The sequence below is a fragment of the Candoia aspera genome, chromosome 3, assembly GCF_035149785.1.
Source record: "Candoia aspera isolate rCanAsp1 chromosome 3, rCanAsp1.hap2, whole genome shotgun sequence".
NCBI classification, from domain to species: domain Eukaryota; kingdom Metazoa; phylum Chordata; class Lepidosauria; order Squamata; family Boidae; genus Candoia; species Candoia aspera.
Window position 1 is genome coordinate 155,826,971 of NC_086155.1, and position 25,669 is coordinate 155,852,639.

At 36.8% G+C, this 25,669-nt stretch overlaps 1 protein-coding gene across 1 annotated transcript in view; it reads right to left on the reverse strand.

Annotated features, from left to right (window-relative positions):
- The window catches only part of CEP192 (centrosomal protein 192), a 75,901-nt gene that overhangs the window by 43,751 nt on the left and 6,481 nt on the right, over window positions 1–25,669 (reverse strand). The window contains exons 6-21 of the mRNA XM_063299954.1: window positions 25,535–25,664; window positions 25,113–25,246; window positions 22,701–22,847; window positions 22,403–22,544; window positions 21,701–21,765; window positions 19,763–19,979; window positions 19,186–19,317; window positions 15,840–15,904; window positions 15,546–15,743; window positions 15,003–15,126; window positions 10,846–10,934; window positions 9,879–10,524; window positions 8,310–8,492; window positions 5,786–5,933; window positions 5,151–5,316; window positions 1,644–2,436 (exon numbers count right to left, since the gene is read on the reverse strand). Coding sequence (XP_063156024.1) covers window positions 1,644–2,436; window positions 5,151–5,316; window positions 5,786–5,933; window positions 8,310–8,492; window positions 9,879–10,524; window positions 10,846–10,934; window positions 15,003–15,126; window positions 15,546–15,743; window positions 15,840–15,904; window positions 19,186–19,317; window positions 19,763–19,979; window positions 21,701–21,765; window positions 22,403–22,544; window positions 22,701–22,847; window positions 25,113–25,246; window positions 25,535–25,664 — 3,379 coding nt within the window. The remainder of the gene's footprint in view (window positions 1–1,643; window positions 2,437–5,150; window positions 5,317–5,785; window positions 5,934–8,309; window positions 8,493–9,878; window positions 10,525–10,845; window positions 10,935–15,002; window positions 15,127–15,545; window positions 15,744–15,839; window positions 15,905–19,185; window positions 19,318–19,762; window positions 19,980–21,700; window positions 21,766–22,402; window positions 22,545–22,700; window positions 22,848–25,112; window positions 25,247–25,534; window positions 25,665–25,669) is intronic.

Here is a 25,669-nt window from a genome sequence, read left to right on the forward strand (position 1 = left end):
ACTAAATTTAGTATCAGATGTTATTATGATATACCTCTTCTTGTAAAAAACAAATAAACCACAACTTCCACCAAAGTTTTCATTCTATCTAGTATTATTTTATATGTATGTTTATTGGTATTATTCTGATTTTATTGAATTTTATACTGTTTTATTGTGAACCGCCCAGGGTCCCCCGAGTGGGGGAGATGGGTGGTAATAAAAATATGACAAATAAATAAATAATTTCTAAGAATAATTTCAACATGTTAGAAAAATATGTTCACATATTACAGAACTATGGCATAGGTGATGGGGAAAGAGCTTTCTTTCTGTCATTTTATTATTACCTACTTTTTGATGATTTAACCAAATATAGCATGGAAAATAAAAAGTCTACACTAGAATTATTTGAAAAGCTTTTTGGAATAAGAACCTTTGAGTTTTTCCAGGTAAACTCTGTGTGAGAGGAAGTCTCTTACTTTGGGGCTTTGTAACACAGATCAACTGGTACACACAAATTTGTTATGCCTTTGAAAGAATTATTATATTATCACTGTAGAACCATTGCCATATAACACATTTCACATTGCTAAATAAAGCCAAAATGTCCATATAGTTATTCCCAGTTGACAAGGTGATTCTGGTATGGGAAGGAGTTAAAGCACATTGTGACCTACCGCAGAGATAAATGTACATCTATACCCATCACACTGTTCTACCTCAAGATAATCAACATTATGTAAAGCACAGGAATAGAATAAAAAATAGTATACCGAAGGAATTAAAGGCATGAGGTAAGAGAAATAGAAATATAGCTAAATCTAGTTTACACTACTATGATTCACTATACTCTCCACACTCTTCTATCCTTGCAAAACATCTTTGCTTCCACCTTGTCAATATAGCACTACATACAGAACCTTTTATTCTTTAAATGACTTGCTTTTCTCTTTTATCGTGTATCAGATCAAGGGTCCACTAGGGCCCCCATACTTTGGAATACTGCCTCGAGACTTGTACCTCCCTACTAGTACTTCAGAAGATGGCACAGACTGTATTATTTAGGTATTTGGTGGAGGATTATTTTTGTTTTTACTTCCTTACTATGTTGTTGTTATTATTTATTGCTGAGTTTTGAAGTGAATGATTTCTAGATGTTTAATACTTATTGCAAACTGTCCAGAATCATATGAGTTGGGTGATATATACTGTAAGCATTTAAAAATGAAATTTACTGAAGCACATACTTATACCTAGCAGTGTTCACTTTTATGGACAAACATCATTCATTGCTGGGCAAATTTACTAGTCCCATATTCCAAGTCACAAATTTCCATATATCATGGTTGCCACAAGATGGGTCATAGATAATGACCACCATCCACCATCATAGCTTTGGTAAATTGAGGCTTTCCCTCAATTTCCCTCAAGATTGAGGTTCTCCCTCAATCTTGTTAATAAGATAGATATAGACAAGGTATGCAGCATACCCTGCTAATAGTCCAGAGAAAGCCAATTTGGGTACATGTGAAGATAAAACCACTAGAATGCAAAAATACATAATTGTTTCAGAGGCTGCAAAATAATGTTGGGGGAGAGGGGTTAATCTTCTTGACCAGAAAAAACTTTAATGTTACTGAAGACAAAGTTAATTCACTTACCAAACCCAAATGGCATTGATTCTTCCCACTGCCTGGGTCCCCCCACATCAGGTGCTCGCCCAGTATGCAATGTACTACTGAAGATATTTTGGTTGGATGTGAAGTTGCAACGCTGAGTTGTTCCTGTCAGTCCAGGCCCAATATCTGTACCTACTGTTACTCCAGGAGTTACTGAGCTTTGAATGTGACCAACAGGAATTGTAGAATAAATCAGACCTGCTGGAACACTAAGAACTGGTGGACAGTACCGAGGCAAAACAACATTTGTGTGAGATGGCAAGCTTCCCAAATATTGCTGGGCAAATGGAGTTGTTTTAAGAGAACATCCTGTTAATAGTGTTGGAAGTCCAGAAGACACTGGTGAAAGCTTTGAAGAAGTACTCTGGGATTTAGAATGCTCTCTATTTTGATTTAATGAAATACAGCTGCCTAAATCATTATAAGTAGACAATTTTTTTGGAGACTGTAATCCTGGTCCATGTATAGCACTTGTGCAGTACTGCTGTATTTTAGGTATATCAACCTGATCCGGTTCATTTATTTTTTTACAGTTCTGTGTGGATTGATCTTCATCTGTTGCTGGAAGTTCTTCAGTTGATGTTTTCTTGTCACATTGATTGTTAGGATCTACATTTTCATTTATGTCTAGACTCTTAGCATTGCTTTTTATATTTTTGCTCAGCGATAGAGATTTGCTATTTTGCAAAGCAATGCTTTTTCCAGTTTGATTCTCTATTAATGAAGTTGGACTAGTCCAAACTATTGTGGTGCTCAATTCACTGGGACGATTACTCTGAACAGAAAACATTAGAATTCTGATTAGAATTTACAGCATGTGTTTGTAGGTCAGGTACATATTTTATTACATACGTGCCATCAATATTTCATTGTAAGTTCAAATAATCAATAAGTTTATTTTTAAAAATAGCTAACAGCAGCAAGAGCAAGAGCAACTTATCTCTACAGTAACTTTTGCTATACATTTACTGACATAGAAAGTTCTTCACATACAACATGATCTTTTTGTGGAAAGTCAGCTTCAATAACTTGCATTTTATGGGTATTTTCATAGCCATATGCTACAAAGGGAAAAAACTGAATTTTGTCTTAAGCTGTAAATTTATATTTCTACTACTAGAATCATTTTGTTTATATGAAAAAAATAAAAATGTACCCTAAGAAATCATTAAACCTCAAAGAAATTGTCCTTTTTCTGCTTGCAAATAAAAGCTTTTGAGAGTTTCAACTAATTAAGAATTAATTATATATGTCAGCCAATTGAGAAGAAGCCAATCACTAAACTATTATTAATTTAGCAATTAAATAAAAATCAGGGTCCTTAGCAAACTCTTTTAAAATGGATAAACAACATTGGCTGTATTATGTTAGACATAACAACTGAAATACTGATGGATTAACTGCAGTTTAATTAGAGGTACAGTATATAAAATATACCGTTCATGGAACAGCCAGTTTTCTGCAGCTTATTTCAGAATTGAAACATACTTGTTCGATCTATGGATGTATTTGAAACATGCATATTCTGAGCAGAGGTGTTTTGGAACGGAGAAAACAACTTGTGAGAGCAAGGCCATCCCTGGAAGCTAAAGGGAAGTACGGGAAACGAAGGTACAGGAATGATCAGGGGAACAATAGGCAGACTGGCAGGATATGCTGTTCTTGAATTCAAGCATGGCTAAAGGAAGTTAATAGTAAAAGAAGGCACTGAAAAGATAAGTGACCATTAAAAAAAAGGGAGGGAAGTATACCAGCCAAAAACGAAAACAACAAAGGTATTCCAGGTTTTAGTTTGGCCTGTGATGGATATGGAATAGTTTGACCAAACTTCTTAACTAGAATGCACTGCTTGTCATGAGCACTGATGGCGAGCAGGAGGGGGCCTCTATCCAGGGGGGAAAACGCATGCGTAGTACTGAGGAATTAAGCAGCCATTCAAAGAGACACAGATCAGATCCGCCTTAACTCTTGGGGTTTATCTGTCTGGGTTTTCCCACGCTTCTTCAGTTTGTTAGGATTCTGTCTTATGTAGCAGTAATAAACACTAGAGACCTACTCCTCGTTTCAGCGTGATTCCTGACTGTTAGGACACTGCTTCAAGTTCAACAAAACATATTTGCCATTTTGGTCACACCCCTATTTTAACTCTCGGACTCCATGGATATTTTAATTTGAACTTTTACTTATGGAGTCAGCAATTTAATGGTGCCACCTGACAACTGCTTCTCAAATAATTAAGGAGAAAATAACTCACAAAAGTATTATTGGGTGGTTTTCAATACAAGTAGTCCTCAGGTTCAGCAACTGTTCAAAGCTACGACAGCACTAAACAAGTGGTAATTACAACCGGTCCTTGAAGTTCTGGCCGTCACAGCACCCCCAGTCATATGACTGCAATTTGTTTAAATTTTATTTTCTATCCCACCTTTATTATTTTTATAAATAACTCAAGGTGGCAAACATACCAAATACTCCTTCCTCCTCCTATTTTCCCCACAACAGCCCTGTGAGGTGAGTTGGGCTGAGAGAGAGTGACTGGCCCAAGGTCACCCAGCCAGCTTTCATGCCTAAGGCAGGACTAGAACTCAGAATCTCCTGGTTTCTAGCCTGTTGCCTTAACCACTAGACCAAACTGGCTCTCTATTCAGGCACTTGGCAACTGACTCGCAGTTATGACAGTTGCAGCATCCTGCAGTCATGTGACTGCCATTTGCAACCTTCCCTGCCAGCTTCCTGCAAGCAAAGTCAATGGGGAAGCTGACAGAATGTCACAAGTCGCTCCTGTACGTCACTCCTGTCGCTTTTTCTCTCAAAGAGCCCCGCTACGGAGTACGCTTACACACGCTCGCACTGCATGACTGCACCCAACCCGCCCACACTTGTGCCGCAGCACCCATCCCCTGCCAGACCACACTCCGTAGCACTGACCAACCTGTTGGTCTGCTTGTGAGCTACCTAAGGAAAGGCTTGTCGTGACTGGGACTTACAACTTCCTGCCAGCTTCCCCATTGATGTGGCTTGTTGGAAGCCAGCAAGAAGTTGCAAGTCACCGTCACTTGAAGTCCTTAGTTAACAACGGCAAATGGGACTGCTGGGATTGCCATCACTAAGCAATGCAGTCACGTGAAATCACTCTTTATGACCATATTGCTTAGCGATGGAAATTACCATCGTTAAGCAAGGACTACATGTATATTTTGTGAGATAAAATGGATTGTATCAAATTTTAGGTGCAATACTTTTAATTGTCACCAGTACTAGTTACACTATATCATAAATTTGGGGTACAAAAAACTCTAAACTGAGGAGTCCATTTGTAGCTAAAACAGAAATAATTAACCTACAGAGCTCAAGAAATCATACATAAAGCTACAATGTTCCTCGACTAACATTTTATTCTACTGCAACTCCATTAAGTGTAATTTGAAAGGTAACTACAATTTTAAAGACTGTATATAAATATGCATTAGCATTTAACAAAGTACTTACTTTGTATCTTGTTGGACTAGAGACAGCTAGATTCTTACAGGTGTTTTCAGTAGCAGAAACAAAAGTCAAATGTCCTAAGCTAGGATCAGAGCATACTGATTGTGGTAATGTATTGTCATTGCAAGTTGCCTCCTTAAAGTTGGGTGATGTAGAAGGAAAAACAGACCTAAGAAACAAAGCATAGAGACTTTAAGAAAAATACCTACAGTATATATCAATGACTTACACAACTTGCACAACTGCAAAGTCCAATGTCAATTTAAATATCTTCCATAATTTCCTGAAAAGGTTTCCCTTTAAAGAAGGATGTTTAATAAAGGAAACATAAAGGTAAAAATTGGCATCCTCTAAAAAACAAAAATAACCTTTTCTGATAATTAAGTAACAATGAGCAAATTCAACTGAAAGACATTATTTTAGTGGTTGAGCACAATACTTCCTTTGTGGGAAACCCAAGGTTAAATCCTTTGCAGCCCTAGTTTTAAAAAAAGATGGAGATGATCTCTGCCTGAGACACCAGACAGCTGATACAGGACATGGAAGCAATGCTGTGGTTCAAAGACATTGTAACACCCTGTCTCTCGTACACAAACATACTATCCTGTCTCTTAGACATCCACACATAGATTTCTTACCCTGAAAAGGTAGCTCCTGAAGATTCACTTGGAGATGAATGAGTCAGCGGAGAGGTTGAAGGTCTGAAGCTATACTGTTCATCATCTGAAATCTGCACACCAGGTGCAGAGGTTATAAGCTTTGGTTGAGTTATTACAACAGCTTCACCTGAACATTAGGAAAAATATATTGGATTCTTCTTAGTGATGCATAAAATAGTATTGCCAGTTCCCCAAATGTTATGATTTTTCTCCCAGAATGTACCAATATATCTGTTCTGAGGGTAGTTCATTAGTTTCCAGAAGAAAATCTTTCAGATTGGGCAGCAATTTGCAGTGCACCAAATTGGGGGGAGGGGGAAGGCAACTTTATAAACCATAATTTGCTGAATTCTCACAAAATGCTCCATTCTAAATATAGTTCATAATGCACAATGGCCAGTTTCAATCAACACATTAAGTAACAACCAATCAACTCGCTGAACAAATGTAGCCAATTATAAGCTTGGATGATTGGGGGCAGCTTATAAACTGAATAAATAAAATAAACAGATTGCTTTCCACTATCTATCAACACAGAACATTTATAATATGGTAGCTCAAAGCATGGTCATAGAAACATCTAACAACTTATATGAAAAGAAATTCACAAAGGGACAATATATAATCCATTATACATCTAATTCTAAGAGAAGTTAACAGGAGATACAAGATCCAGAATAAAACCAACTGATACAGAGATATTACAGGTATTATTGGAAGAAATATCAACTTTTTATACCTGTGCCCTACTTCAAGTGGTGTCCCCAAAGTCAACTGAAAATGCAACTTATAGCATTCGTTCTGTTGAGCTATTTCAATTGCTTTTGATTTGTTCATTGCAAGCAGCTGAAAGTCTGTACATTTTGACAATCAACCTGATTTGCAATGGGTGTTGAATAATTTCGATTACAACTGTAAATCTCAAAGTTGTTTCAGGTTTTGCTTGTTTTGCACTATGCTCACTACATTTCTCATGGCAGAGATTTTTATCAATGACATTAAGAATTTTATTCTTCATCCAGCTAGTTGCAGAGCTTGATGCTGATTAGGGGTGAGAACAAGTGACTGGCCCAAGGTCACCCAGCTGGCTTCCATGCCTAAGGTGGGTTTTTCTGCTCCTAGTTCAGCATACAGGTTCTCAAGAGATGACTCTCAATAAACTAGTAAATGCTACTGCATTTATAACAACCCTTAGCCCAGACTACATGTGATTTTTTTTTGTAAGTAAAGTAGCATATGCTGGTCTCATGCCCTGGTTATCTCCCATGTAGACTACTGCAATGCGCTCTACATGGGGCTACCCTTGAAGAGTAATTGGAAGCTACAGCTGGTGCAAAATGCAGCTGTGCGGGCGATCTTGGGTTTCCCAAGATCAGCACGTCACCCCTTTGCTCCGTGAGTTGCATTGGTTGCCAGTATGCTTCCAGGTCCAATTCAAGGTGTTGGTTATCACCTTTAAAGCCCTATATGGCACGGGTCCAGGTTACCTAAGGGACCGTCTCCTCCCCATCACATCAACTCATCCCACCCGGTTGTGCATAGAGGGCATGCTACGGACCCCGTCTGCAAGAGAATTCCATGTGGCGGGGTCCAGGAGGTGGGCCTTCTGTGCAACAGCCCCTACCCTTTGGAATATCCTTCCCCCAGAAGTGAGATTGGCTCCCTCCCTCCTGGACTTTAGGAAACAGCTAAAGACCTGGTTCTGTAATTATGCCTGAGGCGGGAGAGAGAGTAGCCATTCCTGGGGATGGTTAGTTTCTTAGAAGGACCCTGCTCTGCTTGCAAATCATAAAGAACTTCCAGCCATTGAGGTTTTTATTATATTTATTCTATTGTGTATTATTGTGTTTTACAGTTTTATATTTTTATTTATGTTTTATTGTAAACCGCCCAGGTGATAAATTTGATTAATAATATGCAGTACTGGCTTGAACCATTCACGGATGGCAAATCAAGATGAGATCTAGTCATTGTTTCAGTTGAGGATCATGTACCAAAAATAATGTCCATTTAAAAGATGAGACTTAGTAAGGTAGATGATGCTCTTTTAATTCCTTCAGAATCTCTTCTATTATGGGAACTTCACATTTCTAGCTAACAGAATATTCTTAGTATTAGCAAGATTTAGCTTAAGCTGTAGTGATGGAGACAGTATATGATATTGAAGGGTTCTCCTTGATAGTTAGTTCTACTCTAGAAAAAGAACAAGTGGTGTGGCTTTCTCATTGAGGGTGTTATTTTTAATTAGGCTCTTTCTAAACAAACAATGAATAAAAAAAAACAAGAAATCTACATACATAACCTTAAACTATAAAGATAGGATAAGAAAGAAGAGAAAAGCCTTTGAAAAACAGTAGTAGATATTTCAGTAGAGACGAGTAAAGTCCTCCAGAAATGGACTGGAGGAATCACACCACTATCATGGCAGGTCATTCTCCTCTGAAAAGAGAAACTAAACTGCCTTCAGACCTGCAGAAATTCACATACAAGATTTTTAACTTACCCACAGTAGTCTGGTTATCAACATGTATGTTTTCAAAAGTCACATGTTTTTCATTATGGTACATACTATTCTCTTTATTTGTAGCTTTTTCATTGTTAGGAAAAGGGGGAACCAATACTGGAATAGGCTTTAAACTGAAGGGCAGGGTAGTTGTGCTAGGTCTTCCATCTGATTCAGAATTGGCTGGATAAAGGGGGAAAAAGGGTTGAGAACTTGATCAATTATTTGGGGTTGATTTTTTTCACTTATACAAATGTATTGTTTCATAAAAATAATTATAAGTAGTAATAATGACTGAACACTGGGCAATTGGAATGGGAACAGTATTAGAACAATTTTCACTGAACACAATAACAGACAGATATTACATCTGGGGCATAACTAATTTTTCCAGTAACTTTCCCTAGGAAGTAAATTTTGTATTTAGCTGTACAAGCATGCTAAAATCAGCATGGCAATAGCTTTCTGTTATTTCAATGTTACTGCATTTCTTTATCTTACAATATTAATAGATGATCTATTATTTCTCATGCCTAAGTAAAACTCTGAATATACTTGAATGTAAAAAAACCCCACACTATTAGATCTAATAATCTGTTTCAAGCCAACTAATTTTGATAATTAAAAAAAACCTTTTTAGATATTTCTAAAGCATGAACAATTATCATGACTTACTTAGTTTTCAAAAAAGCAAATATGCAAAAATACTAAGTTAATATACCAATTCTTAACAATTTAGAAGGACATTTATAAGAAAAAAAAATCAATTAGAAATGTTAGATACTTCTCCTAAGTTCCCCTGCTCTACCTCATGTTTTCCAGAATGTGACTTCCCCGTTCCTTTTAGATGGGCTATGTGGGGGAAGTTCAGGAAGAAAGATAAAACAGAAAATATTCTTTTCTTTTAATTTATTTATTTAACTGATCTTAAGATCCAAAGCACTGCACTTAGGGCTGGGTTTACATGCTATACTATGTTTCTTTTAATAGAGATTGTTAAGTTCTGACCATTGTGTTTACATGTAAAACTAGGCCATAAACCACGATTTCAAAACCACAATTACTTGGCCAAAATTTTATGCTGAACAAAACAAAAAGTAAACGAATTACATTATGACTTAGCTTGTGTGACCCCAAAACAAGTACTACACAAATTCATCATGTATACTTACTTTCCATAATAAGTCCAAAAGTAAGTCTAGAACAACAAGCCTTCTGGCTACATGTATTTCCTTTACTTCTTATGAACCAGAGTATTAAGATAGGTTTGCAACTTCATATCTCAATGCCTTCCATGTTTATGCACAGTTTTTCATTTCATGCCAAATAAACCAGGAAACTATAATTAACAGAAAACCTCTGACATTGCTTGCTGGCTCACTTAAGTAAAGCCTATTCAGATTTCCATTTTTTTAGTCATCTTTTATCATCCAATTCCAATTAAGCTGGCAAATCAAGAAACTTTCATAAAAACATGCAGGTAATTTATTATTATTATTATTTTCCTTGTTGCTTATAAAAGTGCCTTTTGAATTCAAGTCAGGTTAGAGAAAAAAAATTAAAACTCACTTGGGATTGCTGGCAACTCAGTCTCTGAAGATACTTGAGCAGTTTCAGGTGGCTTCTCTTTTGAATTTTGTAAAGAAGTCTGCTCTTTTGATGGAAAATATTCAACTGTATTAGATGATGCTTGCACATATTCCACTTCTGTTTTCTGCTCAGAAGAAATGCTACAGTGCAAATCTCTCATACAGTTTTCCTCATTTATTTTTTCCAGATGCTGCTTCTCTTTTCCATAGTTGGTACTGAAATTGTTTTTAGACGTATCTCCTGAAAGAGGAGTTTCAGATTCATGCACAGGCAAAAATTTGTGCCCATCTATGGTGGTTTCCTCGTGTTTAATTAGGCTTTCTTGCTCATTGTTATTTCCAACTTCTTCAACTCTTCCGAGATACTTTACTATATCAAATGTACTATTTTCCATGTTGCTGGATAATAACTGATTGACAACTGAGAAGTCTGTGAGCTTGTCACCTTCCGGAACATTTCTTCCTTCTTTATTTTTATTTGACAGTGCCATCATCAAAGCAGCTAGCTGTGATGGTTCAGCGCTAACAGAAGCATTTGCAATAGCAGATGCAATTGTGCTCACACTCAGGACAGAGGGCTCTAGTTGAAGGGGCTTCCTTTCAAGTTCTTTGTCTCTAAGTTGATTCTGAATGGTGGAAAAACAAGTGACCGAAATGTTTAACTTTACATTACAAAGTTTAATCCAACTGCTCTGAAAACCCATCACAATCTTACTCAACCCACTTGGCTAGAAAAAGTGATCCAAATTATAACTGGACATTATGTACCATAAATGCTGCTTGTGAAACATCAAATCCCTTCAGAGAAGATATGTTTTATCTTCTAACCTCAATATGAATAACTGTATTTTGAAACAAATGGCAGACTTATTTTAATATTTTTATTAAAAAAAATTCTTTTTTATCAATACTTTTCCTTTGATTTTGGAAACTATTTGCATACTTACAATTCTATTTTCTCTGGATGGTATGCCTGTTTCACCAACAGCAAAAGTAGCAAATGTTACTTCCTTTTTAATGCCGTCTTTTACATCTCCTAAAAAAAGAAACAAAGCAGACAAAAACCCAGGTAACTTATCTAGGCTAGAACATCATTCAGATTAGTAACAGCGAGAAAAGAGCCCCAGAATTATAATGAACAACAACTGATCTTTAGCTTTTCATACAGATTTGAAACCCACCTTTGCAAACAGTGATTCTAGATACTGTCCAAACACAGCTTCATAAATTATGATTAAGCCAAGATCATGAAAAACGCTTTATGAAAACCTATGCTATTGTCCAAATACAGAAATGACTGCAATCACTATCCAAACTAAATTTTAATGTTCAGAGAAGCATCTACTTAAAATATGTAAGAGCAAGAATTCATGCTTCATAGAGGTCAGTGTTAGCTTCTTAGTAACTCTTTCCATGTATCAGGTTAGATACCCTTGTGTTCTTCCTTGCTGCTATCTCCATTAAACACAGCTAAAAACTGTATTTGAAAGTTAGTATTAGTGCAGATAATTTAACACTTTAATCATAAAGTATTTAGAAATACAGTACAGGTACTCCTTGGGTAACAACAGCAATTGGGACTAAAATTTCCATCACTAAGCAATGCAGTTGTAAAGCACAATGTCACATGACTATATCACTTAGTGATGGCAATCCCAGCACTCCCCATTGCCATCAGAACCCCAGGATCATGCAGGTCATTAAGTGGGAAGAGGTGGAAGTTCCAGGCAAGGAGTGCAGCGGGTGCGCAGGAGGGTGCATGTTACAGATTATGGGAGGGTGGGGGTTGCTAAGGAGTACAAATGGCGATGACATGACCATGGGACAGTGCAACCGTCATAAGTGTGAGCCAGTTGCCAAGTGCCTGAATTGCGAAGATGTGACTGTGGGGGTGCTGCAGCAGCTGGAACTTTTGACAAGTCATAAGTACCACTCTTTCAGCATAATTTTGAACAGTCACTGAACCCGAGGACTACAGTCGTAACCCAAGGACTACTGTACCCAGATTAACAGATGGTCATGTATTTTATGACATCAGCAAAATATCTGCTAGCATTCTGTATTAACTTTTAGATCTCTGTGAAATTTGAAGAGACAAAGAATGGAAAACTTTTCAGATATAAAAAATAGCCAGTGTTCAGCTTACCACACTTATGTGCTGGGAGGAAGAACACTCAGGTTGTATTTGCACAATACACAAACCTATGGCTGACTGAATTAACCCAACTACCCAGAGTTCAACATATATTTTGGGTTGAGTTTCCAAAGAATAGTAAACCACAAACAAGCCAGTTACTTTAGGCTAGTGTGAATTCAATCCAGAGAAGTAAATAGCTCTGATTAAAGGTATTGAGTATGCCATAGCTTCTCAAAGCCAATATCAGTTCCTAAGGAAATCTCCATCTACTTTTTCTTCTACTGCTTTTATGTACTTAAATATATCTATGCTTTGTGTGAGCAACAGACAATTTAAGAAAACAGTAGTGTGAAGACCAGGATTAGTATTAAGCTTAATTCATACATAGATGTTTCATTACAGGAAATATAGACTTACTAAGTAAAACTCTCTAACTACACACTGAACTGACAATTAAATGGACAAGTTATAGGCTCAAGTTTGAAAATAAAAGGACTGTCATGAGTAAACTTGCCAATTTCCATTCCAAAATATGCTATAAATTTATGATGGCTGAAAGGAAAACTATGTACAGTTTGAACAACGTTTTATAGTTAATCTTATCAACAGCTTGCAAGAATCATATATTTCAGCACTCAGACTTCAAAGGGAAGATGGACCCTCCTTCTTTTCTGTCTCACCCAGATGATTGCTAATTATTGAAATTGAGATAGAATCAGAACCTAAGTAAAGAACTGCTTCCTTAGCCAAATGCTAAATCTCTTTGAAGCATTTAAATATTTCACAAAAATCAATTTACAAATGCATCAAACATGCAATTGTCTTGAAATCTCATTTTTCTTACACATTAACATGAAACTTGTTTTTTGTCTTCATGCCAGCTTACTGGAATAAATTATCTTCCTTCAGACTTTCACAGAGGCCAGATTTTAAACATCTAACTTCACCCAACACAAAAACTTCACCCAAAAGAGATGAAGCAAATATCTAGCAAATTACTTGATAATAAATGGTCAGTAGACTTACTGTGAAGGTCCATTTTCTACACCATAGAAAAAATAGAGGGTATCTCTCCCCATTCACCATGGACATAGATTTCTTTTAATACTAATTCCTGAGAGAAAGGATAGCCCCTTCCCCAATTTTTGGAATGACAAACATAAAAAAGAACTCCAAGGCCTTGAGAAAAGTATGAATAAGGGAGTTATGTGAGAAACTTTGCATCACTGGCTGTGATTGATGGGGCCCCGAAGGGACTGGATGCCTTGTGTCCGCTGTAAAATATAAGTCTTCATGGTAAATCCAATGTACTATTTTCCTACAACAGACAAAGGGGAGCCCGATTGTTGATTTATGTTCAGTGAGGAGTGGATCAACAGATCAACCTACTAGGGGTACAAATGTATTGCCCAGGATTTGAGGTGACAATAGTCACTATCACTTTTGTGATATGGGAGAAGTCATGGAATAATCTCATGGAAACCTGTTGAATATGGTATAAACCTGAGAGATTGTCATTAGAATCCCTGTGTCTTATGTTCTGTAGGTCTATAGATGGGCAAATTCTGTTAATCTCTCATCCATTTGGAAGTGGAAGAAGTTGATGGCTGGTGGAAGATATTCCTCCTGGGATGGGGTTGAAGTTGGTACAGTTTGCTTTGCAATCACTGCCCCAGCTCTAGGATGTTCTGCATTGGGGCTGAGGCTGGAAATGCAGAATGTCTTAAAAAACCCTTCTGTAAATTGTCATCAGTGAAATCTTTCAGACAAATCAACTCTTGTGCAGACACAGAGTACTGGGGTTTAGCAGGAATCTGAGTTCTTGGAATCAAATTTATAGCACAATGAAAAAGTCTGACTTCTCTAATCAGGACTGAAAATGATCAGTCCAAGAAACTAGTTTCTCTAAAGTGAGATTAGTAAGATTCATTAGGAAAAGGGTTAGTGACAACTCAAGGTCTCTGGCAAATACACTGACTTTCCAGTGAAAGTCTACACATAGGCAACTCAAAGCAGCTAGGACTCATTTTCTTTGTAATGCAGTTTTGATGCAAGGGAGAGGATGACTGCCTCCTCTGAGGAGGGGCAGTCTGCATTTGCAAAATGTTTTGGAAACAATTGCAAACCTTTTGATCACTATGTGAACCAGTTCTCACAGCCTCTTGGTGTGGATGGCTGATGGAGCAGGTTTGTTCTGGAGATTCTGGGACTTGGTTGGAAATCCCATAACCATATCTAGGAGTTTCAGATGCAACAGTGGATGAAACAGTGCTTTTGGGAAAAGATAGTACCTGATGAGGCCACTGAAGTATCCATGAACTGTTCCTTTTCTGAAGGATCAGGAGGGGGGATGAGTGGCTGGCACTGCTGGTTTCTGTTCATTCCAGAGCCTGAGCCATCCAGCTCCCCAGAGGAGCACTGATGAGCCCACTGCACACCATGAACAGCACACAGCTCATGGCCAATAAATCAGCAGCCATAGCACTAATCATGTTTCCCTGAAGGGAATGAAGCAGAGTGCTAAGGGGACACAATCCTATACCACTGGGACCTAGTATAAGTGGTTGACTTCAGCCATCAGAGAAATATTCTGTGTCTATGGACTTTAAGTTATTGTCCATGTGCTTGCTGGCCATGGGAGCCTATTGTCTATTAAAAATAAAATAATAAAAGTAAAATAAAGCAAAATTAAGAATGGGCTAGCTATTCTAATTGGTATGGGTATCTGGACAACTGCCAGAACTACTGAATGTCCCTGTTCCCTAAAGGAAGACAGGACCAGAACTGGGGAAAGATGCTATTCTCTTCCCCACACAGTAAGTAACATTAAAAGAAATCTAAGCCCTGCCTCCAGGGTGGGTGAAAGGAGATATCCAATGCTGGAAAATAAACAGCCATTCAGAAGTGAAATACAATCAGTACATCCAAACATACAGTAAATATTATTAGATTTAAAGGAAAGATTACCTTGACAACTACCAGAAACTTCCAAATCCTGTTCACCAGTGTTTGTTGTAGATACATCAGATTGCCTCAACAAAGGTACAGGCTGTCTCTTCTTTGGAGAAGTGATATGATAACCAAAAGAGGGCTACAAGAAGACACAACAAGTAATAAATTTGTTGATAAATTAAATAGTATCTGGGAAATATAGTGACTAAATCTAGCCATATCAAATGTCTCTTGAAAGTTTGTCTGCTAAGAGTCAACTGAAGGAAGCATTCCAAATGAATGTTTACATCCTGTGTAAACAACAATAGTTTCTATAGATCAATGCCCAATCTTCTCTGCAGTAGTTTGCAGGCACAGAACTATCACAGATCTTTTAATTAGGTTTTCAGAAGCCAAATTTTCTATATGCATTATGTATACTGTCTTACCTGTAGCCCTTCAAATGAATCTTCTTTCTCTCTTATTTTTGGTAATCTGCCAACAAACTACACTAATTTTAAGAAACTGAAAACAATGCAAAAACACAATGTATCTCTGGAAATAAAAGCAGCCATGTACCCGTTTCACATCACCACTTCCACCAAGACAACCAAGAGCCTCGGATCTCTGACCAAAGAATTCTCCCAGAGAAAGTCGTAAATAACTTGCATCTCTATGAAAGTCATTTTGGGAATCTTTTTGTGTATTATGGTTATTAACTGATTTCCAAGATATATCCTCTAATCGAGAAATACTTTGCAGATCCATTTTCTCTTCCTAAAATTATAGGAAACACAAAAATACTAAGAATCATCATTAGCTTTTTAATACAGATGTTCTGGATTTATTTAATGTTAATTTAATGTCACATACCTGAATAAATCTGTGGTCCCTTTCAAATGCTTCCTGATCTTGGGCAATCATAGCAATTGCTTCAGCTTTTTGGGGAGAATGAAGGAGGAATAAGAGAAAAAAAATTATATACAACAAAAAGTTAAAAGCAAAGTATAAGAGAAGCCCCAAGAGCCCACTCTACACATTAGTTGCCAATTTCTTATAACTTCATATACATAATGTGACTTCCGGTGGGAACATGGCGGTCTGAATAGCTGTGCTCACAGGCTCCGCAAGCAGAACTGACAATGAGGCAATTTTTGGGGCTCAGGCAGGTTTTTCCTAAGCCCAGGAGTGTTTTTCCAGAGAAAGGAAAACATCTGGAATCACCCCATCTGTCCTCAGGAAGGCTGCTTGCAGACAGAAAATCGCAAATAGCATTTGCGATTGACTTGTAAGAGCAGCCAGGAGGCTGGGGCATCATCATTTCCAAGCCATGCTGTAGCCTTAAAAGGACACTAAGACTGGCCACCCCATTTCTAAATCACCCAATTTATTTTTAAGTATGTGTACCCTAAGAGAGGCTTTCTACAGCAAGGAGAAACACATTCTTTTGGTGCTTATTATTTTTGTGATTAATTTCTTCAAAAAAAAATTCTTTTTAAGTTTTGGATTTTGCTTTCCATCCAAATATTAAGGAAGGTTGAGAGTATGTAATTGTCTCCCTGTTATTATTTTTGTACTAAACTTGAAGATTTTAGCACTTTCCTACACATTGAATCTGCAGTTTTGAACTTTCAGCTTTCTGTTGCTACTTTCCCTGAGGAACTGCCTATTATCATACTTTCACTTGTGTAAACACGATTCGGAAGTTTTCTATTATCTCCCACTTTTGCTGCTTAAGTACCTAGGGGGCGCCATATTTTACTGCGTGAGACATGGAGGATTTCAATCAGACTTTCTCGGATTTTCATCCAGACTTTAAATGATTTTTTGATTCCCATCAAGTTTTTATGCAAGGCATTCAGGACATTGTAGAAAACATGAAATTTAAAGTGTGTCATCTGGTTGGGAATATTGTGGAAGAAATTGAAAAGCTTAACAGTGATAGAAATGTTTCTCCTAATAGCAAGATCGGGGCTTCTGTTGAAATGCTAGATGAAGATTGGATAGTCAAGTTGAAGAAATTAAAGGGACAGATCGAGTTGCAAGCCATAAGTGAAATTGATTTTCTGATGGAATATTATAGAAAAGAAGGGGTTATTATGTATGGGAGGCTTTCTGTTGAGAAGTCGGAATTTTTAAGAGGAGCAGTTGGGCTGTCTGATTTCTTTATGAAAAAAGTTGTGTGTATTGTGGGGGGTATCTAAATGCTCTGGTTTATTTTGAAGTAGGATAAGGGTTTAAGAATATTTATTTGGATTCCTTCTAGGGCTTGTTTGACTTCATTCATCTTTAATTATTTGGATTAAGATTAGTAAGGTACAATAATAAATTCTTGATTTTAGGCTTAATATGATTAAGGTTATTATAACTGTATTATTAATTATAATGGCAGACAATTTATATATTTTAGTTTAATTTTTATTATAGTAGACAGAAATTGTCCTGACTAAGCAAGAACCACGCCGAGACGAGAAAGAAGTCTCTAGTGTTTTATTACTGCTATTGTAGACAGAAAATCCTACCAAACTGAAGAAGCGTGGGGAAACCCAGACAGATAAACCTCAAAAGTCAAGGCGGGCCTGTTCTGGGTTTCTTTGAATGACAGCTCAAACTCTCTAAACTATGCGTGTGTTTTCCCCCCTGGATAGGGGCCCCCTCCTGCTCATCATCAGTACTCACAACATCAATGTATAGAATAGTAGTAGGAAGGAAATAAATAAATGTTATCTTTGGGGGGGAAGTTGATTAGGAAGTATGTATGTGTGTATGTGTGTGTGTGTATACAGTATGTGTGTGTGTGTGTATCTATCTATCTACATATCTATATATATTTCTTTTTCTTTTAATGTAAGGGGATGGAGCAAATGTGTTTAGTGATTTTTATAATGTGCCAATGGAATGATTTATAGAAATAATGTGATTTTGGTTTAATATAGAATAAGGGATTGATTATGGAAAATTTGTTGTATATCCTTGCTGTTGAAAGTCAGAAGTCACCTCTTCTTGTAATTGTAAAAAAAAAAAAAAAAATTCTCGTGTTTTCACACTGTCAGCACTAGTTCATTCGCGCATTCACACAATGACAGTCAGGAGACCAGGATCCTTTAACTGTTTAATGAAGCGAAATGGCTAGGACAGAGGTAAAGCTGCGAATGGAGAATGCCCACTAAAACATACATTTAAAACTACATTCCCTTGATTGCCTTCCTTTCCCACGAAAGTATGTCACCCCCCTTCTCATCCAGGTGGTGTTGCTGGTGTATCTACTGACTGGCCTTGATATGAACCATCATAAATCTGTAGCCATAATACAATTCACACTCCAACTCAACACCCACTCCCATCCAGCAACAGAGAGTCTACTCCATTGATAAGGAAGCGATGGAAGATGCTCCGATAAGGGGTTCTGTGAACTCTTTGATCGGAGGAATCCGACACACACTTTTTCAATTTTCTCTTTTTTCTTTTTGTAGGTTTTTGCTTTTTTGTAGTTTTTATCTTTGTCTTAAATCTAATAAAATCCTTATAAAAATAACTTCATATATATAATGATGTAATATACAAAAAAATTAACTATTTTGGGTACTAAAAAAATTCCTTTGTGTAAAGAACAGGTGTTTTTCCTCTCATGTCTACTAGAGTAAGTCTACTGAGTAACACCCAAATGTTTAAGCCATTTGAATCCCCGTTCTGTATCACTGCCGTCATAACAAACAAATCCAGTGTGCATTTTGAAAATCTGAAGCAAACTAGCCTCAGCATGTATCAACCAGTTTTCTCTTTTGAAGAAGTTATTCTAAAATTCATTCTTTAATTTTAAAAGCAAACAAATACTCCAAGTCATATTATTAAGGTTTAGCTTTGTAATTTTGTGATTACCTCTTCTCTACCTCTTGCTTTAAAAGTTTAATTATACTGAATGCATTTTTTTGCTTCACTATACCTTAACTGACATCTGTATTACATTATCTGCTAAATATACTATATACAGCAAATCAGTACATTGTTTCCAATAATAAAACCTTTTTTAAATTAATTCAAAGAAAAGTTACCAAGCTTCACATATATATAACTTTTTGATTACTACTACTTCTAATAATAATCCTTAATATTGAGAAATGAATGACTTCTATTCTGAGCTAGCAAATGGATGCTATTTTAGAATTACAAATTTATTAGTGGGAAATTTTAAAAGAAATAAAAGTATAATCAGACTTACCTCCGGTTATGAAGTCTCCACTTATGTTTGAAATATTGAATTTTTGTTCTTTATCAAATGAAGTGTAATATGCAAGATCTGTCACCCATCTACCCTCTTCATTTTGGTATACAACATTACGTGGCTGGTCTGCTGAAAGATGAATTGTGTGTTGCCCTGAAGATTTCTTTCATGTTAAAGAACTGATCTCACATGTATAAGAACATTACAATTAGCATAAGCAAAGTTCCTATTATCTACTGGAGAAAAGCAAGAGAAATTGGGAAAGCAAAGCTAACACGACTTGATATGACTAAATTGTTACTTTGGCTAAAATATAACATCAAAGGATTAAATCTTTGTTCAAAGGTATTTTTTGTTCATTATCTATTAACAAACATATCTGCACTAAATGAAATGTATCACCTAAGATCATTTGCTATTTAAATTACACATACCACAAAAAGAGCAGCAACCACTTACAAGCAGTTTCTCAGATTAAGAATCAAAGCAAAAATAAAAAAGATCTAGCTACTCTAATTGGCCTGGCTATGTGGATGTGTGCCAAAACTTTTGAAAGTCCTAACATTTTACTAACCTTTTGCTGTATATTGATCATGTTCAGATCCTTTGTAAATACTGGGGGACAGATAAATGTCAGCCAAAGAAATATGACTTTCACTAGCCATTTGACACTGATTGGGAAATTTGATTTGTTGTTCTGTATTCCAGATCTCAGAAGCAGCATTATTTTCAATACATTTAAAGTAGAGTGAATCAAGTTTTAGCTCAGAGTTGGTTTCATTTGTGGCATTCTTTTATAAAAAAGCAAAAATACACAAAAAGGAAAAAAGGTTACTTTATGTTTTTAAAATGTTCATTGTTTTCACTAACAATTAACTGATACATTCTCAGATTATTTCCTGAACACCAATACAAAAGAGAAAAATCCACATCCTTATACAGAAGTCTTGTATTAATGTTTCAAGGCTTTATCAATGCTCAAATTCTTTGGCCTAAATTCATCATTACCAGAAACAATTACGATTCTTTGAATACTTGCGTTTATAAAGAGATTCCATCCACCAGTAAATAAAGGAGCAAGAGAACAACCAAAGCTAAACCTCTGAAGCCACCAAGACAAAGATATAGTGCTATTAATAGTTATGTGCTATTAAACCAGTCACACAGTAAACCTATTGAACAACTTTTACATGATAGTGATACAGACAAGATAAATAGTATGAAGGCATCACACTACCCTTAAAGAAGCCAATTGAGATCTTCCTTATGCTTAGGAGATATACCAGTTTTTTATTGCCCATGACTGAGAAATAAGCTGTGAACTTGTTCTGATGAGACTACAGCATGCTGCATGATACCTTGGTGATTCTTAAAAAGGTAAAGGTTTCCCTTGACGTAAAGTCCAGTCGTGTCCGACTCTAGGGGGCGGTGCTCATCTCCGTTTCAAAGCCTTGGAGCCGGCGTTGTCATAGACACTTCCAGGTCATGTGGCCAGCATGACTCACGGAACGCCGTTACCTTCCCGCCGAAGCGGTACCAATTAATCTACTCACATTTGCATGTTTTCGAACTGCTTGGTGTGCAGAAGCTGGGACGAGCAACGGGAGCTCACCCCGCTGCGCGGTTTCGAACCGCCGACCTTCCGATCGACAGCTCAGCGGTTTAACCCGCAGCGCCACCGCGTCCCTTTTTGGTGATTCTTACTCAGTTTTATAATACGCTTCATACAGAGCTACTTTTGGAGATGTTGCAAAAGTTTCAGCTGGTGCTGCCAAACTACAACATAATATCATAAAAATATTGGGTGCTTATTGGTTTTGAGGTATTAGTTGCTTATTGATTACATGTATTAATTACTACTTCCAAGGACTTTTCACTGTAGACTCCCTTATGGAATTCCTACTCCAAATGCTTAAGAGGGTTGGCTTTTCTCAGCAATCCTAGTGAGATTTATATCTTCCCAAGGCTTGAGACAACAAGTAGTCTCCACAGTAAGACTACAAGATACTTTTGTGGCTTGTTAAATAAATAGACAACTATCAGAGAAAGCTAAACAAATAGCTTAATTTTCCTAGTTCTGAATCTCATTTTTTTAAAAATATTTCTATTATGGTTATAACTTTTAAAAGTTTATGTCCCTTTGGGGGCATTTTTTTAAATTAGAAAAGCAATCAAGATGTACCAATTTCTCCCTTTTCCCTTCTGTGTGCAAATGTCCTATCTAAAGCACATATGACTGTCAGATAAGCATAGTTATCTGTAGGAGACATGTTGTAAGGAGAACAAGATTTACATTGCAAAGTCTACAATCCTAGGTCATAGAATGAGACACAAACTATTAATTTGACACAATAGCAAGAATTTGTATTGAACTTGCACTTAAAATAGTTGAGAATTTTTTTTCAAAACCAAAACCAAAACCCTAATAGGCATTGAAAAGAAGATTATTTATGCAAGAATAAAAACTTGCATATTGTAACAAAGATTTTTAGGACTTGCATCCTGAACTTACATTTCTGCCATCACTGACTGTAGTAATCCCGAATATTCCATCTTCTCTATCACAGGCAAGATACCCTACAATTATATAAATACAGGTTTTTTTTCTTTTATTATACACACAAACTATCCTGCCTTTTTTTTTTAATCTCGCTCTCTCTCAAATATACCTAATACTCCTGCCTCCTGTTTTCCTCACAACAACCCTCTGAGGTGAGTTGGGCTGAGAGAGAGTGACCCAAGGTCACCCAGCCGGCTTTCATGCCTAAGGAAGGCCTAGAACTCAGTCTCCTGGGTTCTAGGCCAGCACCTTAACTACTACACCAAACTGGCTCTCTTTTTGCATGTTATATCTGAATTTCCACAATGTTAATTTTAATGCTGTTTGCCATTTCCCACTGCACAAATGCTTTCCAACTGCCTCTTCACAATTAAGCGTACAGCCACTTCTCATTTAGCAGCTACCTTGTTTAGCGACTGTTCACAAATACAGCAATAATAATAAAGATAATAATAAATGCATTTTCCAACTAATGTGCACACTTAGATATTTTAGAAATTGATGTTTCAGCTTGTAAAGGCACATTGCCATTTTTAGATAGATAGATAGATAGATAGATAGATAGATAGATAGATAGATAGATAGATAGATCAGACTGATAAACATTCAAAAGTAAGAAGTATTATTAAAAATACAGCTACAAAGTTAACTTACCTTCTACCTCTGAACAAATATGTTGAGAATCTGTTTTTCTGCTTTTTACTTCAGATGGATTTGCTGCTGTTCCCACAGGAAACTTATCAGAACTCTCATTGTACTCTGATTTAGGATTAGATTTACAATACTCATTTTTCTTCTGTAGGAAGAAAATAAAAGACAACTTACAATGTACATAGAGTTAATACATATTTTGTTGTTTTCAAACATTTGAAGTTCATAACTAACAACGTCCATCAATATTGCTTAAGACGGACTTCCACTAGAAATGTAACTAAATTTAATTATCCCGTACCTCTTGCCTTGTAATTATGGGCAACGTGAATTGTTCTTCTTGTATGCTGTACTGCATTTCCTTAACATCATATGATTCTTCATCACAAGCAACAGGAGAATGAGTTCTTACTGCTGTTTGGTAAACAGCTGGAATCTGGAATTTTTCCTGAAGAATAATCAAAGTTTAATTTTCAACCAAAATATCTTTAATTTGCTCTCTAGAATTAGCTACTTGATGTTAATCATGCTTGCTATATTCTTCTTTTAGTTCCACTTTGCACTAATTAAAAAAATTAGTTTACTTGACCAAAATTGAAGACCGTGTAGGAAATATTCCAATAAAAAAGGTACTACCAGATATTATAATTAATTCTTGTAATTAAAGCATCAAGCTGTATTCTCTGAAGCCAGCCATGTTACTGTCCCTAAATTGCTCTATTTGCCCCAAAGGAAATAGACACTGAATTTAAAAACATCTCAGAAATAAGGAGTAAAAAGGAAAAAAAGCTACAAACACAGACAATAACCTATGTAATGTCCATCAGCCTCACTTTGTAATTCAACTGAAACCAATCTCCTCCACTACAGTAAATGTGTGCACATCACTTACTTGAATTATTTGCATGAATGTAAGTATGTGTATACACTAATGTGCCATGTGATTCCACCCCCCAAATCCTATACTGTAGCAATAAGAGCAACAAAACACCAATATTAGACTTCAGCTCAGACTCCAATCTTCCCATTTTGGTGAAGATTTTGGAAAAAGCGGCGGGGCTTCAATTGTAAAAGATCCTGGATGAAGCTAGTTGTCTGGATCCCTTTCAGTCAGAATTCAAACTGAGCTGTGGAATAGAAACAAGCTTTGGTTGTTTTTGTGAATGACTTCTGTATGGACTTGGACAGTGCAAGGGCAGCTATTTTCATCCTGTCCTCTCAGTTGCTTTCAATGCTACTGACTACAGTATCTTTCCAGAGCTCTTGAAAGGGCTAGGAAGGAGGAAATGTTTTACAGAACAGTGGTTCTGTTTTTTTCCTGAACAAGTAGAACTAATTAATAATGATATGGGATGAATACCCATTTAATATGAGATATGCAGGGCTTGGTCCTCTCCTCCACATTATTTAGCATCTACATGAAGGTGCTGGGGTAGGTAATCTGTTGGTTCAAGGTGAGTTACCAATATGCTGATGACAGCTGTCCACTCAGAGCCAAATAGGAGACGCTGTGGAGACCCTTACTCTGTGACTAGATGCTGTAAAGATCTGGATAGGATAAAACAAACTGAAGTTGAATACTAGTAAATAGTGGCTATTTGCTCAGCACCCATGTAGTAGTTGGTAGTCTAATGATACATTTAGAGCTGAAGCGGGATTCACTCTGTAATCAGCTGAAAGTTCCTCCATTATTGGTTAAGAGACAGCTCATCAGAAGCCATGAACAAGAGACTAAGAAAGTCTCCCGCTAAGGAACCTGGGAGATAAACTGAATTCCAAAGAGGAAACACAATATATTTGCTGATGTTTCTGTAATCATATCCTATCCTCTTTTAGTAAGTCTTGGTAAAAATATGTCTGGAAAAATATTTCTGTGGAGGTAGAGCAGCCAAGAACTTGACAAGTGGTTTCTTTGCCGACTCTGAAGAGGGTCACATTCTCCTCAAAGGAGTACATCCATAATTTAGGAGTTCTTCTGAATTGTGGCTCCAGATCAGCAGGTGAAAGCTGCAGCCCGGGGTGCTTTTGTCCAGCTTTAATGGTTGCACCATTAACAACCATTTTCTGAGCAGGAAACTCTGACAGTGCCTTCATTACTTCAAGATTGTATAACTGCAATGCACACTACCTGGGCTGCCTTTGAATACCACCTGGAAACCAACTGATGCAAAATGTAGCAGCCTGCATGCTAATGAGTATAGTTGGTTCACCAAAATTACATCTATTTTGTAGCCACTGCATTGGTTTCCAGTAGGTTTCAGAATACAATTCACTGTGCTGGTTTTAACATATTAAGTCATACAGGTAAGGTTCCAAGATTCCTATAGAACACTTTCCTCCAAACTGACTCTGGCTGGCCTGTCTGTTCTGTTCAACAGGGGATGTTCTGATTTCCCTCAGTTTGCAAGGTGAAGGACTCCCCTATAACGGCATGGACTGGGATATTCAGCATCCTCTGGAGAAAGAATGGCACAGAGCTCTCCAGAACAGTACGCTCTACACACGCCTAGATTAGGATATGTTTTTAGACAGAATGCCTAGCTTACATGTGTTTCCATATATCCAGCCACTGATTGCCATGCTTTTGTAAACTTTCATTTTAGCTCCTTTAAGCTACCAACAGAAACCCCATTTTATTGCTTCATTTTAGAAAGTGAATCTGTGAATATGAAGCCTCCAGTATTACAGTGACAGATTTTTCACTTAGGGTTACCTGTTCTGGAGGTAATTCCATGTTTTTAATATAGTCACCATGTTCTTCTGCATCTTCACTTTCTGGCAGTATAAGCTGCTCAAAATAAGCTTCCAATTGATCATCACAGAACTCTTCATCTCCAACATCATAATCTAATTTGGAAAAGAAAGGTTTGCTATTAACACAAATGTTTCAAATCTCCATTGATCCCCAGGGGGTTGCTTGTTTATATCTATCTATCTATCTATCTATCTATCTATCTATCTATCTATCTGTCCATCTATCTTTCTTTCTTATTTACTTAATTACTTACTTAAAATTAGCATTTAGCTGCATGAAAACACCAGAGTATATGCAATAACCTGTTTGCTGATACAATACAAAGTCACCATTAGTAGAAGTAATAGAAATTCCCCAGATTTCAACTTTTTATCTCATACCTGTAGAATGTTCCTCCAGGCTCTCAAAACTCAGTAATTTCTCATTTTCTATAAATCTGGAAAAGCCAGCCACAGCACTGCTGCCTATTTCACTTGCTATCCCATTCTGATCAGGATCTAATGAAGCAAACTGCA